The sequence below is a fragment of the Podarcis muralis genome, chromosome 2 (genome assembly GCF_964188315.1).
Source record: "Podarcis muralis chromosome 2, rPodMur119.hap1.1, whole genome shotgun sequence".
Taxonomy (NCBI): Eukaryota; Metazoa; Chordata; class Lepidosauria; order Squamata; family Lacertidae; genus Podarcis; species Podarcis muralis.
In genome coordinates this window covers 5,445,907-5,461,917 of record NC_135656.1, presented here as the reverse complement: position 1 = coordinate 5,461,917, position 16,011 = coordinate 5,445,907, and the positions used below count along the sequence as shown (strand labels likewise).

The following is a 16,011-nucleotide window of genomic DNA, read 5'->3' as shown; positions in this document are numbered from 1 at the left end:
ATGACGAACAAAACAAACACACACACACACACACACACACACACACACACACACACACAAAAACGCACACACCCTTCTCTGAGTTCTTTGTGGGAAGAGCCAATGTCAGGATACCACCGTCACATTAGAAGTCATGAATGGATGGAACCCTTTCAGTAACTACCTCTGTACCAATTATCCTTTTTCTGAGCAGTTGGAACTCTTCCATTGAGGGGAAGACAAATCATGTCTTCTGAATGTGCTCCTATGCATGCAACACTCAAGCCACTGCTGAAAATTTGGGGGTATTTGTGTGTGGAGTGGGGGACACAATCTTTGCTTTCAGCAGCAAACACAGGTCTGGAAACTTTGGCTGCAAAGCACCAAAGGAGGCTGGGACAGGACTGTTGTGGGGGGGACGGGAAGATGGCTGCATGGCTAGCCCTTTTACATGGTCAGCTAGGGTCACGCCCATCTACCTGGTCACACACAAGTGGAGGAGCCTCCCTGTCTGGAGCCACATTCCCCTGTGTGTCCATTCTAGGCAACAGGAAAATGTTGTACTTGACTGCTCTAGCAATACATCCCACAGCTGCAGGCAGCGGTACAGCTAGAGCTGGGTCTGGGGTCTGAGACAGCACATCAAAATGCTGACCCTTTTCTCTTAATTTCCCTGAAAAAGAATCAGCATGGCCTGAAATGTGTTGGACCGATACCACTGATTTTCTGTCTACCCCATTGCTTTTGCTCTTCTTCTAGTTTGTTCTTTGGATTTCCATTTTGTGCATGGTGACAGATCCTCATTTTATGTATATATATATCTGCAATAAAGCAGTGTTTATTCCCAAATCAATGTGCTTAGCATCAAGGCAGCAGAAGCAAACCACATTTTATTCACATAGTCATGATGGTGCTATGATTTCACAGAGTTTAAAATAAGAAACTGCATGCATTCAGAATTTTCTGCTTATGAGGGTTGGCAAACTGGGCCCCCTCTAATATATATGGAATGTAGAAGTAGTTGTAAAGCATGGAATGTCAGAGTGGATGGGGAAAGAAAAAACATGTTGTGTGCATCAACACTGGATAACCCCTGTGGTACCAACTCCTGAGGACATCTGTAGTAAACACACACACTGTAATAGCATTGACTCAAGGGTCTAAAATGACCTAGGTGCAGAAGCACAAAGCTCCACAATGCCATCTGCATCACCACAGCTGGGTCTCACCTCTCATCCCATGTGCAGCCTCTCTTCAGCACACAAGCATTCTTGTAGGAAGTATGCCTATATTACCCGAGAGCTATTTATGCAGGATGTGTGGGTGGGCGTTTGCATTCTTTAACACTGTGTACTGCAGCTTGGGGAAGGTCAGGTGGACTTGCAGGCTTCCGTTTGTGAGCTAAAGGAGGAGGCAAGGGTATTCTAAAAGGAAAAAGAAAACTTAATGCCTTTTTAAAAAAACCAAAATAAATCCAGGAGGGTGATTGTGGAAGAGGAGATGGACAGAATTATGTTCTGGCACAATTGCTGTCTGTCTAAATTGTCATTTTTAACTTATTTGAAGAAGAAGAAGAGGAGGAGGAGGAGGAGGAGGAGTTGGAGTTTGGATTTGATATCCTGCCTTTCACTCCCTTAAAGGAGTCTCAAAGCGGCTCACATTCTCCTTTCCCTTCCTCCACCACCACAAACACTCTGTGAGGTGAGTGGGGCTGAGAAACTTCAGAGAAGTGTGACTGGCCCAAGGTCACCCAGCAACTGCATGTGGAGGAGCGGAGATGTGAACCCAGTTCCCCAGATTACGAGTCTACCGCTCTTAACCACTACACCACATTGGCCCGTTTGGCTCGTTACACACAACCCAGCCCTTTCGTTACTTAAGATTGTAGGAATCTGTGTCTGGATAGACTCCTGTCGCCTCCTCTGAGCCTTTCAGCTGCTGCCTACTTTCCCCCTGCAACCACAGTCCCACCACCATCACCAGTCTTCCTCACTGACATGGCAAACTGGAGTCTGTGGGTTGGGGCGAGAAGAAGTGGCTGCGAAAAGGTTCAGTTCACGCCCCTGCTCACTGCTTCTGCCCTTCAAATTTCACCTGTCAGTCAGTGGTGAAACGGCAGCTGGGGATTTGCAAACTTGTTTGCTTGCCACCAGCACTGTAGCAGACCAGGCTCACAATTGGCTGATTCCCTATGTCTTAAAACGCAAGAACTGTTATGCAGGTCCATCACCACAGGTGTGTTCTGCTCAAGGATGGAGACTTGGGAACAGTCCGTTTTTGTCTTTTCAGACACGGAGAAACCAGCCGCTTACATGCTTCTTGTTCCCAGCAGGCTTTGGTGAACCTGATACCTGGATAGCACTTAAACAGCTTCATTTGAATGTCTACCTCCTCCTCTGCCCATACGAAGACTGTGAGCAGATGAAGACTCCGTAGCTTCATCATCAGCCAGAAACAAATTTCTTCTAACCCACCACCCCATTGCTCTGTTCACTATCTAGCCTGATGGTAGAACTTGAACTTTGCACACTATTTTGCAATAGGTAGGCCTAATAATGGAATTGCCCTAATAAGGATGTGTGTTTTCCTTATGGTTCGGAGCAGCTCCCTTTACTTTTACAATGCCTTTTAAAACAGGTGGCTAATCTGTGTCCCTCCAGGTGTTGCTAGACTACAACTCCCATCATTGGCCATAGTAGCTGGGACCAGTGGGGGACGCAGTCCAGCAACATCTGGAGGGACACAGGCTAGCCCTCCAGGCCCCTGTTTTAAAGCTGACCATGTAATGCACCATATCAGAAGCACAAATCCCTTTCAAGGGGCCAATTTCCCTTTCCTCCCCCTCGTGTTTTTTCTTAGTATCTGCCCTGAACTCTGCAGCTCAAACGCTTGCTCATTCTTTTGAGACATTTGAATTAGTCCTAATAAAGTATTAGTTACAGGTTGGTAGCCTTGTTGGTCTGCCATAGTCAAAACAAAATTTAAAAATTCCTTCCAGTAGCACCTTAAAGACCAACTAAGTTTGTTATTGGTATGAGCTTTCGTGTGCACGCACACTTCTTCAGATACCTTTAAGGTGCTGCTGGAAGGAATTTTTAAATTTTGTTTCTAATAAAGTATTGTTCATCTTCAACTATTGGGCTGCTGTTGTTGTTGTTTTAATTAAATGGACCATTTCAAAAAGAAACTGATGTTCTTAGGCTGCAGTTCTACACCTGCTTTCCTGGGATGAATTCCCATGGAACTCAGTGCAGCTTACTTCCAAGTAGACATGCAAAGGAGGGCACAGATGTGTAAGCACCGTCTCAGCAGCTCACTGAACAACGAGAAACAATCTTCATGCTAACGTGAATACACTCTTATATTAATTCTCTCCTGAAATGTTGATGTCTGGATCTTGACTTGTACTTCTTTGGGGTGTTAGGAGGCTTGGCTTAATCAAACTGAGAACGCATCACCCAGCTTCTGTGTTTGAAAGACATGTTTTTTATTATTATTATTATTATTATTATTATTATTATTATTAGTTCCTGAATACCTGGCACACATGGACCGCAATAATCATATGGACATAGAAAAGCAGGGGGGAAACGTCTTGGTAGCTTTGTTGGAAATATCCCTGCTATGTAAGGATAGCCTTGCCTGACCAAACCAAAGGGACCTGTTCTCCCCCCTCTTGTCTGTCTCCAGCTAAGGCAGGGAACCTTTATTAGCTGAAGGGCCACATTCCCTTCTATCCAGGGGCCACATGGAGGCGGGGTCAGAAGCAAAAGTAGGTGGAGCAACCAATGTTTCCCTTTGTGCAGGAGTCTAGCTTCTAGGTGCACTCTGGCAGCCCTCTCTATCTACCCTCTGTCCAGGCAAGCGAGAAGCATTGCTAGTATTCAGCAACACACTCCAGGCTGGCAAAAGCACCCAAGAAGAGTGCGCAGAGGAGCCGGCGGGATGTGTGGCCAGGAGAGAGTCCCGAGAGTCAGGCAGAAAGGCCTGAAGGGCCACAACTGGCCCTGACCCTGAGGCCTAAGCTTCCCCATCCCTGAACTAAGGCCGGGCAAGGAGGTTCCTGGGAGGTTCAGCATTATAGGGTGTTACAGCGATGGCTATCCTCTAGGTTCTCCCTAGCATCTAGTAATCAGATATACTGCCTCTGAACATGTAGGCTCCATTCTTACACCAAACACACACTTGAGTACAGAACCTGATATGGGAAGTGTTACAACTACGTTTATATCCTTCCGCATCCGCACCCCACGGCCCTGAACACACGTGTGTCCCTGAGCCTGTGGCAAGGAGAAGGAGCTGGGCAGAGGCATAGGGATACCAGGCACTTGGGAGACGGGGTGGGGTGAGGGTGCTGGCGGGTATGGGGCTCTGACGTGGGTCTCACAGTCTCTCTTCCCAGACATTTCATGGCTGTGGTCCTGCTTCGGCCGGGCTCAAGCCCCTTCCCCCCGCAGCCGGCATCTCCCAGCCGGCCTCGGGCCCCTTCCGCAGGCCAAGGGGGGCGCCCCCGGGCACCACGGTGGCATTGGAGCTGCTGCTGTCGAGGCTGCTGCTGCTGCTGCTGTAGCAGAGGGCCCCTTCGCCCAGCCGCCGCTTCCAGGCTGCTCTCCCGGAGGCCGGCTGCCCCTCCTGCTCCAGCTCCTCGTCCGTGTCCGAATCCGGCGCGGTGTGCCGGCGGATCCTCGACATGGCTTCCTTCAGATCCCGGACGTAGGATCTGCTTGGCGAGGGCAGCGCGGGCTTGGCTTCGGCTTCTTTTCCGCCTCGGGGCGGGCAGCCGCCTTCCTGGCAGGGAGCGGCTGCCCCTCTCTGGCTGGGGCAGGCCAGCCCGGCTAGCTCCGTGGGCCCAGCCTGGTACCCGTCGGGGGCTGCTAAGGGCTTCGCGGGGCTGGCCGGGGCCGAAGGAGGCCCCGCAGGCTGCCCCACTGCAGCCGCATCACCGAAAGGAGCCGCGTCGCTCGCGCAGCTCCCCGCCGCCCCGCGCGCAGGGCTCCCTGGCCCCGGGGCCTCTCCTCCTCCTCCCGCCCCGGCGAAGCCCAGCTCGCTGGCGGAGAGACCCAGGATGCGAGCAGCTCGCTCCTCCATCGACGCCGGGGAGCCGGGCGGCGGGGCGGCGCTGGTCTCTTCGCGGCCCAGGTAGCGGACCCGCTCCGTCCGAGGGGGCGGGATGTAGTGGGCCTGGATCACCACGCACGTGGCGTCGATGACAAACAGACCTCCGCGCCTTCGGGGGGTCGATCTGTGCGCGTGGCTCCCTCCCGGCTCCTTCCACTTGGGGAAACTGCCTCTACGCCGCTCGCCCGCTGCTTTGCTCTCACCTCCGACGGCGGCGGCGGCTTCAGGCCAGCCAGCTGCGTGGCTGAAGCCCCAGCCGGCAGGGAGCGTGTGCTGGAGGGGACGGGCAGGGTGGGGTCGGCCAGGCTGGCCCCTCTTCGTTGCCCGGGGCAGGGTGTGGCCCCGGTGCTGGGGGCTCGCCTCCCAGCAGGACCCCAAAGGGTAGCGGGACCCTGCTGGCTCCGGCTGCGCCCCGCAGCCTCCTCCCCACGTCGTGGCTCCGGAGAGGTAGCTCCAGCTGCCAGGCAGCTTCGACGGGCTTCGCCCTGCCTTCCGGCCCGTCGGCCCGGACTCGCAGGCTCTCCGGGTTCCCTCTCGGCCTTTCTTGGGGGCTTCCGCCTGGCTGGGCTTCGCCGTCGAGGCTTCCTTGCTGGCGCGCTGCTTGGGCTGCACGGTGCGGTGGGGCGCCTCGTAGGATGGCGGAGCAATATAGGGCGGCGGGCGAGGCCAGTTCTCCTTCCGGGGGCCCGGCCCGGCCCGGAGACGCAGCAGCATGTGGGCCTCGTAGCTTGGAGGGGCCCGGGCAGGGAGCTCGCCTTTGCCCCTGGGGGCTCCTCGGCTCCATCTGCAGCCGTCGGCGGGGCCCTTTGCCGCCTGGCTGCTCACGTCTCTCCTGCACATCGGGGGCAGCCCGTCGTAAGGCGGGTTGGGCTGCCTTGGCGCCTTGGGGGGAGATGCCGCCTTGCTGGGATCCTTCCCCGAGAACCAGCGGCCCTCCGGCCTCCGCGGGCCCCAGCGAGGCGGGAAGGGTTGAGCATCGTGCCAGTTGGTTGAATCCTGCAGGACGCGGGCGCCCGGGCCACGGCGAGCGGGAGAGAAATCAGAGACGAGCTGCTTCTCCAAGAGCCTGCAAGGACACAGAGAGAGAGAGAGACAGGTCGGAAGTGAGTCCACCAGGAAGCCCAAAGGACGCAGAAGGAAAACACCATTGCTTGAGACCTCAGCTCCAGCCCCCCCTTTGAAAGGCTTTATTGCTGCTTTATACGAAAACCCACCGACTTCAGTATTGCCTGCAATGGCCAGCAGTGGCTCTCCAGAGTTTCTGGCACTGCTCTACCACCGAGCTATGACCCTTTCACATCACTGGTGCATTTAATTTTAGCTGGGACTCTGAGGATGCAGGAAGCAGCCTTCTACCGAGTCAGACCATTGCGTCCATCTAGCGTATTACCATCTACTGAGAGGCAGTGGTTCCATCTGGCACTGGCAGGAATTGAACCTGCCTGCAGAGCACTGAACAAGTTCTCTCTCCTGTCCCTTCCCCTCTCACACGAACCTCTTTGCAACACCTCATTCCACTCAAAACTTTATTTTGGTTCCTTCAGCATTTCTTGTACATTGCAGCCATGAAACCTTAATAGCTAAATGATCCAGGCATTCTTGAAGACATCCAGAGTCATTGACACTCCACCTTGCCTTTGTTCAAAGTGCACTGGAATTACCTGAACAGCACTCAAGTGACATGAAGTGGGTTGAAGTTGCTTCTCTAGTAGCTAACCAGTATTGCTGTTGCTGTCATTTCAGGTAAGCTCCTGTTAAAGGCTGGAGCATAAAGTGGTAGGTAATATAATTTAGGCTTTTCTAACATTTCCATTCTGACTGACTAGCAGTATTGGTAATTCAAGGTCTGAGAACAGGACAAGAACCATCCTAGATGCAATGAAGAAAAAACGAGCTCCTGACTCCCATTTTTTCTGCAGGAGAGAACTGGCGAATGTGGAAGGAGTTAAGCAACCCATTATTCCTCCCTTGCAAGTTTATTACACTTGCAAGTTTATGGCTTATTGCCGTGACAATTGTGGGGCTGGCACCACACGTGCTGAGGTAGCATTTGGCATGGTCTGCAGAGATGAGTTTTGTACTTCAGATCAGGAACATAAGTGCCCACAAGTGTGTTCTCTGGTGTCACATTTTACAACATTGATCGCTATGAGCACATATTTGGTGCACCAAGGGTGAATTGACCCTCCTAAGCGATGCTTTGGTGACACCCTACTGAGACAGCAACATAATGAGAATGAATAATAATTATAATTTTATTGTTTATAGGAAAGGTAAAAGGTTTGTATGACACTCATCTGACTGGGTGGCTCCCAACAAAATATTTAAAACACAATAAAACATGAAGCATTTATACAGCAGTTTTTAGTCTTCAAAGCACTTCATATACATTATCTCTGCAATTCGTACAACACTCATGTAGAGCAGGTTAATGTTATTCACTGGTTGAAGGGGTTGGGGCTGAGGATATGATGTCTTGCACTATTGGATGAGCGTAATTCGTACCAGTGGCCTCTAGGCAGGTGCGAAACAAGGATTTATTTCACCTGGGTTAAAGACCCAGTTTGGCACCCATCCCATGCACATTTGTGTACACACACATACAGGCTGGGGGCCTTTGGGGGCTTCACCCGGGGGGGAAATACCCTGGCTAGCCCCCCCCCCCCGCCCACCTGTAGCTATGATGCTGCCTCTGGGCTTACACTTTGAGGCACTCAGACATTCCTCAGCACCAGAAGGTATCCTGACTAGCAATATCCTCTTCCTAACCCAGTCTTTGGTTCTCATTAATAATTACCCCTTCCTTGGTCATACAAACTGGTTTATAATTCTTATATTGCCAAGTTGAACCTCAGCATGTAGGTTCAGCTGACAGATAATAACTTGCCCAAGGTGCCTGGCCAAGCAGTGAAATGAACTATGCATACCCCTTGAACCCATTCCCCAGGACTCCACCTCAGGTGATAATAAGTGTGTATCTGGGCATGTGCAGAGAGAGTGCCTGTCTTCATTGTTTAAGTCTGTGGCCCCACTCCCACCCTCTCAAGCTTTTAAGGGAGTAGCGAATCCAGCCTGACACACAGAACTTCCAAGCATCTTTTAGCCTATTCTCCCCACCTCACAATTTTAGAAATTAAATCCTGGTCCAAGGCAACGTACTAGGAGCATTTCTGCTACAGAGCAGCAAAAGCTATCAAGCCTTTAGTTCAAACCCCAGCTCAGCTATCAGCCTTAGCCTTCCAGTCTATGCTATGGGTATAATACTACACTAATTTACCTTCAGTGAATGTTGTACGAGTAACAAATGCTAAGCCTTTTAAGCAGTTAGAAAAAACACTATATAGGGTCCAAATAAATGTTGGTAAACTCCTAGGCCTGCTGCCAACTATGTTTTATTCAGAGTAGACCCACGAAAATGTTTTGACCCAAGTTAGCAAAGTCCATTCATTTCAATGGGTCTGCTCTGAGTTACACTAGATGCAACCCCTAGCATGTTCATTGTTTTGGATCATGCTGTCGTCCATTATTTACAACACAAACAAATTATTCCCCCTCCCCATGCTAACCACTAGATGCAGCACTGAAGCACCTAAACCCCAACCCCTAAGCCCCCTCTGCTGGCTCATTGGAGCTAAGACAGGAGCTTTCTCCACAAATACCCCCTATTTTTGAACCCCTTAAAAAAACAACAACAAAGAGTCCTGGACTCACGTGTACTGCCCAGCCACACTGTGGTGCATCCAGGGGGCACTGTAGCCTTGTCCTGCCCACAGCTCGGCCTCCATGGCATCCCGGCTGGAACAAGAAACTGTGTTAAATTCAACAAGAAGCAGGTTTGTTCTCTTGCAGACATGGAGCCGTCTGGCATCTCCGGGACTCAGACCCGGGCATTCAAACATCTTCCTGCTTGCTGGGACATCTAGCAGCCGCCGGAGTCCCCAGCAGCACTGGCAAAGGGAGGCTGGGAGTGCAATACACCCCCACAGCACATGGCAGGCAAGTTCCCTGGCAGAGGCAGAGAAGAAGGGCAGCTGTCGGCAGCACAGGGCGAGGGTCACTCAGGAAGTAGGGTTCTCAGGGACAGGTGAAGCCAGCGGAAAGACAGAGGTATGTGGACGTACACAAATGTGCATATTGCAAAGGCATATCAGGCAAGCAGCTATGTACCAAGGATCTCTCGCATTGCTACACACTGTTTCTGTGCATGAGGGAAAAAGCACACACACACACAGAGGACCTCTGCAACTAACAAGCTGCTGCGAGAATAGTTACACGGCAACAGAAACGCAAGACACGACGGCACACAAGGACACCCAGATTGCACACAGACAAACGCTGTGCTGTCTCTCACAATGTTCCCCACACAGGATGTGCATGGTATCCGTGCATCGCCTCACGCCCAAGCCACATCGCCCTGCCCTCCTTCCCACTGTTCACGTGAAAACGAGTTAAAGAAAACGCCAAGTGTTGAGCTCTTAAATGCTTCCTGCTCCCGTTCGGTTACCTCTTAAGCCGAAGGCTAGCAATACGTTTTCTTGTCTGAATTTTGTTTTGCTTTGCTGATTTATTCATGATTTGATAGTGCCATTTGCTTTACTGATCTAAATTGTTCAGCTGTATCTTTTATTGTTGCTTTTTAGTTTAATTTGCACTGTAAACCTTATGAAGGAGGGTGTAAGATGAGGTAAAGGTAAAGGACCCCTAGATGGCTAAGTCCAATCAAAGGCGACTATGGGGTGTGGCGCTCATCTCGCTTTTCAGGCTGAAGGAGCTGGAGTTTGTCCACAGACAGCTTCCTGGGTCGTGTGGCCAGCGTGACTAAACCGCTTCTGGTGCACGGAACACTGTGATGAAGGCCAGAGCACACAGTAACGCTGTTTACCTTCCCGCCACAGCGGTACCTATTTATCTACTCATGCTGGTATGCTTTCGAACTGCTAGGTCAGCAGGAACTGGGACCGAGCAACAGGAGCTCACTCCATCACGCAGATTCAAACCGCTGAGCTTCAATTGGCAAACCCAAGAGGCTCAGTGGTTTAGACTACAGCGCTTCCCACGTCCCTTATAAAGGAGGGTGTATAAGTGCCTTAAATAAAGAACTGAAATTGTGTTAGAATCATGTGGGATGCAGCTTTCATCCATTGCAAGCTTTCTTGTCGCAGCTTAACTACATTTCGCCCCCACTCCCCTGTGACTGCATGGCCAAAGGCCATGGTGATGGCCAGGGATGTGAAAGGGTGTCATTTGCCACACTCTGCTTTCTGACAGGAATTGACTGCCTTGTCTGTGTCACTAGACTCTGTTCCCTTTGACATTCTATAGAACACCCACTTGAAATAACCTCACATCACTAACCTTGTGCATGTCATTTGGAAAGGCTGCAGCTGGCTGACAGGGAATATCCGTTTTGTGTGCAGGAGGTTTCCAAGCAGGGCTGGGCAAGAGTCCTGTCTGAAACCCTAGAGCATCACTGTCAGTCTGTATAGAAAGTACTGAGGTAGGTGGACCAGTGGCTTTGACTCTGTAGGAGGTAGCTGCTCAGGTCAGTGGTAGGGCCGGCCCAATTGTTAGGCAGGATGAAGCAGCTCACCTCTGACAGGGCTGACCTGACCACAAAACAGCGTGAAGCAGCTTGCTCAGGCACATAATTCTGAGAGTCATAACTGAGAAGTAAGTTGCTGGCTCTTAAGTTTTCATTGTTATTTTGCATCTTTACTGCCAGGGAAGGAGGTGCTTGAAAGGTTTTTCTGCCTCAGGTGCCAAAATAACTTGGTCACCTAGACTTGGGAGGGTGGCACCTTTTGCTGCTCCACCTCCAGCAGCGAAATGTCTTGGGCCCGCCCTGACACCAGAGGTGAAATCTTGGGGTTACCATTAAAAGGCAGCAGATGGTGAATGATTTAACTATTGAGTCTCACCATTTGGATCTTCTGCCTTGAGGTACCAAAACATTTTGGGCTGTCTCCGATTTGTGGGTCCCGAACTGCAAGCACTTTGCACTACCACAGATGCCTTGGGAATCAGGCCTCACAATGTCTAGGGAGGGGGAGGCTGTCCGATTCAACGCAGTCACCTGCAGAGTCCCATACGCCAAGAGGGGGCCGGCCACCAATCTCAGGTTGTTCCTAGTTCTGCTGTGCCGCCTCCTTGCTATTTCTTCCTGCCCCAGGTCCACCCCCACCCCCCCATGAGGCAAGGTGAAGCGACTGCCTCAGGTGGCAGGATCCACTAGGGTAGCAGATCCCAACAGTAGTCTTTCTTCCTACCTTGTTTCCTCACAAAAGGGGCGCCATTTTGGAATCTGCCTCAGGTGCCAATGAGTTGGGCTGGCCCTGATCTGCCCTGTCTTGGAGAGCAGTAACCTCTGCATATCTAAGCTATCCTTTCTCTGGGAAATGGTTGGGCTTCAAGGGAGAAGCAAATAAATGGGCAGTGGCAGCAGGGAAGATGAAGGAGACCCACTGGGGACCTTGTCCAAGAGTCCCCAAAACTTAGAACTGGCTTCCTGCACGATGAGTAATGGTGCAGCAGGGGAAGTGTTGGCAGATAGGAAGTATGCCAAGTCACACTGTTCGTCTGCCTATCCCAATATTGTCTATGCTGATGGAGGCTTTCCAGCTTTTCGGATGGGAGTCTCTTCCAGTCCTACCTGGAGGCGGCCAGGATTGGACCAAGGACCTTCCCCAAGCAGATGCTCTGCCACTGAGCTGTTCTCTATGCGTTTCATCTCCCATCACTGCAGCACACCAAGGAGGAAAGGTGCATTGGCCCAAATCCTGTCTGTTAAGGAACTGCAATAGCTGGTGGAATAGGAATGGGGAAACTGTGAGCCACCAGATGATGTTGGACTCCAGTTCTGAGCAGCCCCAACCCACATGGCCAATGATCAGGCATGATGGGAGCTGGAGTCCAGCAGCAACGAAGGGGGAACAGGTTCCCCATTCCTGAGGGAGACTAGGGGGCGCAGCACACATCAGTGGCGGGACACATGACTTAACACACACCACATTCCTCGCTGGCTCAGCCCCTGAGAAAGAGGACCTCCCTTCTGCTGTGGTAACTCCAGCTGTGCTTGGGACTCCCATCAGCCCCAGCCAGCATGCCCAGTGGTCAGGTGTGGTGACAGGGCAACTGCAGTCCAGCCGCCAGGCTCCCCATCCCAGCTGTAGAAACTGGCAGCATCAGGTTTGGTGGTGGGGGTGGTACCAATGGAGCTTCATAGGCTGGAGAGGGGCTGGGAGTTGACCCAGAACTACAAGGTGCCCTCCTGGGCTGCACCCATAGCTCAGAGATGCTATTTGCTTAAGTGGTGCTTGGTCCTCTCTCCGCACTGCAGAGGGAGGCACCTTTCTCTCTTCTTCACCCCCCCCCCACCTTCAGTGTGTTATAGCTTACTCTCTGGAAAATGTATTCACCCCTCACCCCAACTAAATGCAGCCTCTCCTCCCCCCGCCAAATTTCCCAGTAAATGAGAGAGTTCAGTACAAACTCCCACGCCAGCTCCAAGTGAAACCTAGCAACTGAGCGCCAGCATGGCAACTGCATTGGCAACGGATGGCAAGAATGGGGGTGGTTAGCAGAGCTGCCAGTGACACAACCCCATTTATTATCGGGGGTGGGGGAACGGGGGGAGAGAGAGAGAGGAGACCTTGCATCCTTTTGTCCCCCCTGCCCTGGAAGCAGCCATGATCTAGGTCTCGAAGGGCTCTCTCTGTCCTCCATGCAGGCAAGACAGAAGCACCGTCAGAATCCAATGAGATATTCCAGCCAGGCAAAAACACTCAGGGTGGGGGCAAAGCAAAGCAGTTTTGGGAGGGTGCATGGTCTGGAGATGCGGGTGGTACTGTGGGTTAAACCACAGAGCCTAGGACTTGCCGATCAGAAGGTCGGTGGTTCGAATCCCTGCGACGGGGTGAGCTCCTGTTGCTCGGTCCCTGCTCCTGCCAACCTAGCAGTTCGAAAGCATGTCAAAGTGCAAGTAGATAAATAGGTACCGCTCCGGCGGGAAGGTAAACACCGTTTCCATGCGCTGCTCTGGTTCGCCAGAAGCGGCTTAGTCATGCTGGCCACATGACCCGGAAGCTGTACGCCGGCTCCCTCGGCCAGTAAAGCGAGATGAGCGCCGCAACCCCAGAGTCGGCCACGACTGGACCTAATGCTCAGGGGTCCCTTTACCTTTACCTTTATGGTCTGGGGAGACTCTTGAGAGCCAGATAAAGAAACCTGGAGGGCCACATTGGGTCCATGGCTCCTCATCCCTGATCTATATCATTTCCCTGTGCAGAGCACTTAATAAATCTAATTGAAATCAGGCCCACAATAATGCTGTGAGATAAGTGACTATTATTCCCATCTGGCTGATGGGGAGCTGTCTCGACAAGGACAGCACATTCAATGCATATTTCCTGTCTCAAAGAATTATGGGCATTGTGGTTTGTTAAGGATTGCTGGGAACTGTAACTCTTTGAGGGGTAGACTACAGTGCCCAGAAGTCTTTGAGGATGAAAATGTGCTTTGAATGTACTGTTATAGTATGTACACATTAATTTCCCTTTCTTTTCTTTTTAATTGGCCCTGCTCCTGGGCCTTAAGAGACGTCTTTTTGATGTGATTATAGAGACTGTAATGTTTATTTTTAACGCTATTATTATGAGCCACTTGGAGCTCAACATTCTTGTTTGAGAAATGGACTACAAATATTAAATTCAAAAAATTCTCACACAATAAGATTTAGCCAGAAGCTTTCCCTGGCTTGGAGAGAGTTCACCTGTTACGTTTCTGTGGGTTGGGCTGTTGTTGAAGGCACAGGAATGAGGCCAGTATGAAGAAGGAGTGTGTCAAAGGACAGGGATAGCTGAGCTGGTAGAGCACGAGGCTCTTAATCTCAGGGTTGTGGGTTCAAGACACATGTTTGGCAAAAGATTCTTGCATTGCAGAGCGTTGGACTAGAACAGGGGTAGACAACCTAAGGCCCGGGGGCCGGATGTGGCCCAATCACCTTCTCAATCCGACCTGCAGATGGTCCAGGAATCAGCGTGTTTTTACATGAGTAGAATGTGTCCTTTTATTTAAAATGCATCTCTGGGTTATTTATGGGGCATAGGAATTCGTTCATATATATTTTTCAAAATATCGTCCGGCCCACCACAAGGTCTGAGGGACAGTGGACTGGCCCCCCTGCTGAAAAAGGTTGCTGACCCCTGGACTAGAAGATCCTTGCGGTCCCTTCCAACTCTGTGATTCTGTGATTCATGTGAGATGAACTTCCAGAATCAATTAACCAAACCCTGAGCCCCAAGGCCACACAGGAAACGCTTAGCCTACCGTGTCTCAGGTATTCATGTTGAATACAGCTCCATCTGATACCAAAAGAGACTTCAGTCTGCAAACGGTGGATGTATGTCACCAGCTTACATCTCTGCCAAGCCTTTGTGCCCATGCAAATGGGCCCCTCAGTTCAAATATATGACAGGTGCCCATCTTATTCCCATATCCAGAGTGTTCTTCTGCACTAGGCTTGTATATGTTCCAAAGGTTAACAGAGGAAACTAGTTACCCTAGTTTTTGCATGGATGGGGGCAGGTGGGGGGGGGGAGAAGAGCATAACAGTTTGCTAATATGGAAAGGAGGATACCAAGTGAATGAGCTGCTACAGCTGGTTGCATGAGGTCCTGCGTCCAAGAATTGTTAAACTCCAAACTATCTCATTTCCCTACTTTGTCACAACCGTATTTTCACACAAATGCACGTGCTTACATTGTCATATAATAGCCCCCCAAAAAAATCCTAATCTTCACACATGAGAGCTAGTTCTGAAACAGACACAAGGTAGTGCCAGCCATTTGGTACAAATTTTGTATTCACCAACACCCTGACTGCATTGATAATCTGTTACAGTGGGGAAAAGAGAGAATGTCTAGATCTGGATTACTCTATCCTAGGGTTGCCATATTTCAAAAAGTTAATACCAGGGCATCCCAAAAATTGTTCGCCTTTTTTCTTTTTTACAAAATCACAAAAATAACCCCCTCAATATTTCAGTTGACTTGCCTAAGATCCAGGACAAAGCACTGCCTTTCGGAAATTCCCCCCAGACGTCAATTCCACCCTTAAAATCCTGGTAATGTCCAGAAAAAATGCAGACGTGTGGCAGCCCTACTCTATCCACCACCACCCCACCTCCCCCAAACCCAGGTCCAATGGTCTGTGCCAAGAGCAAACCATGGGTGGAGGGGATAATTGCTATAAATCCAAATCCATGAAGCACAGACACCCTCCTCCCAGCGGCACGCTTTTCCACGCACGGACCGCATCCAGGAAGGTGAACTGGTGTGACAACCAGTTTCTGCAGTCAGGTCACTCTTGCAGGATCAAAGCAATCATGTACTGTACCTATTGAACAGCAACATGAGTTTGCGTCTGTGAGGGTGAAGGGCAGCTTTCTCGTGCACAATATCCTGATCTTTCACATTCTCTTCAGCCAGCCCTGAATCTGCTTCTAGATCCACTCCTTTCGTCCATGGTCACCGAATTCCCAGCTCCCTTGTGTTATCCGAGACAGAGCAATACCAGCAAGCCCAAGATTTCAGGACCCAACCTGCTCCATGTCATCCCAGTTCTGAGCTCTGTCGGCTTCAAGCGCAGCACGCTTAAAGCCAAAGGCGCTCCAACCAGTGGGTGCAGCCTTAGCCACCCTCTGCTTGTCCGACTCCCACCCTACGGGGAATGTGCTGTGTCAACAGTGGAGGGGGGAGTGAGTGGAGGGGGCGCCAGGACTCAAAAGTAGCTGGGTAAGCTCAGGATAGAACTGAAGGAATACCAGCGCCAATCTATGGTGCAGGGCTGCTCTCATGTCATTTGCTCTGTGGTAGCAAAAATGATTTTAGGTGAGTCCCTTTCACTCTGCGCTATTTA

The 16,011-nt window shown here is 51.0% G+C and overlaps 1 protein-coding gene across 3 annotated transcripts; it reads right to left on the bottom strand.

Moving 5' to 3' along the window:
* Positions 1 to 801: 801 nt before the first annotated feature.
* On the bottom strand, positions 802 to 15,780 carry DDN (dendrin). 3 transcript variants are annotated; one of them, XM_028721366.2, is made up of 3 exons: positions 15,490 to 15,778; positions 8,809 to 8,892; positions 802 to 6,163 (listed from the first exon to the last, which is right to left on the bottom strand). In XM_028721366.2, the coding sequence occupies exons 1-3, from the start codon at positions 15,504 to 15,506 to the stop codon at positions 4,387 to 4,389; spliced, it is 1,878 nt and encodes a 625-aa protein (XP_028577199.2). In that variant the 5' UTR covers positions 15,507 to 15,778; the 3' UTR covers positions 802 to 4,386. The 3 variants fall into 3 exon arrangements, with proteins under 3 accessions (XP_028577199.2, XP_028577201.2, XP_028577196.2); XM_028721368.2 differs by lacking the exon at positions 8,809 to 8,892 and having other exon boundaries at positions 15,490 to 15,780; XM_028721363.2 differs by lacking the exon at positions 15,490 to 15,778 and having other exon boundaries at positions 8,809 to 9,984.
* Positions 15,781 to 16,011: the final 231 nt, after the last annotated feature.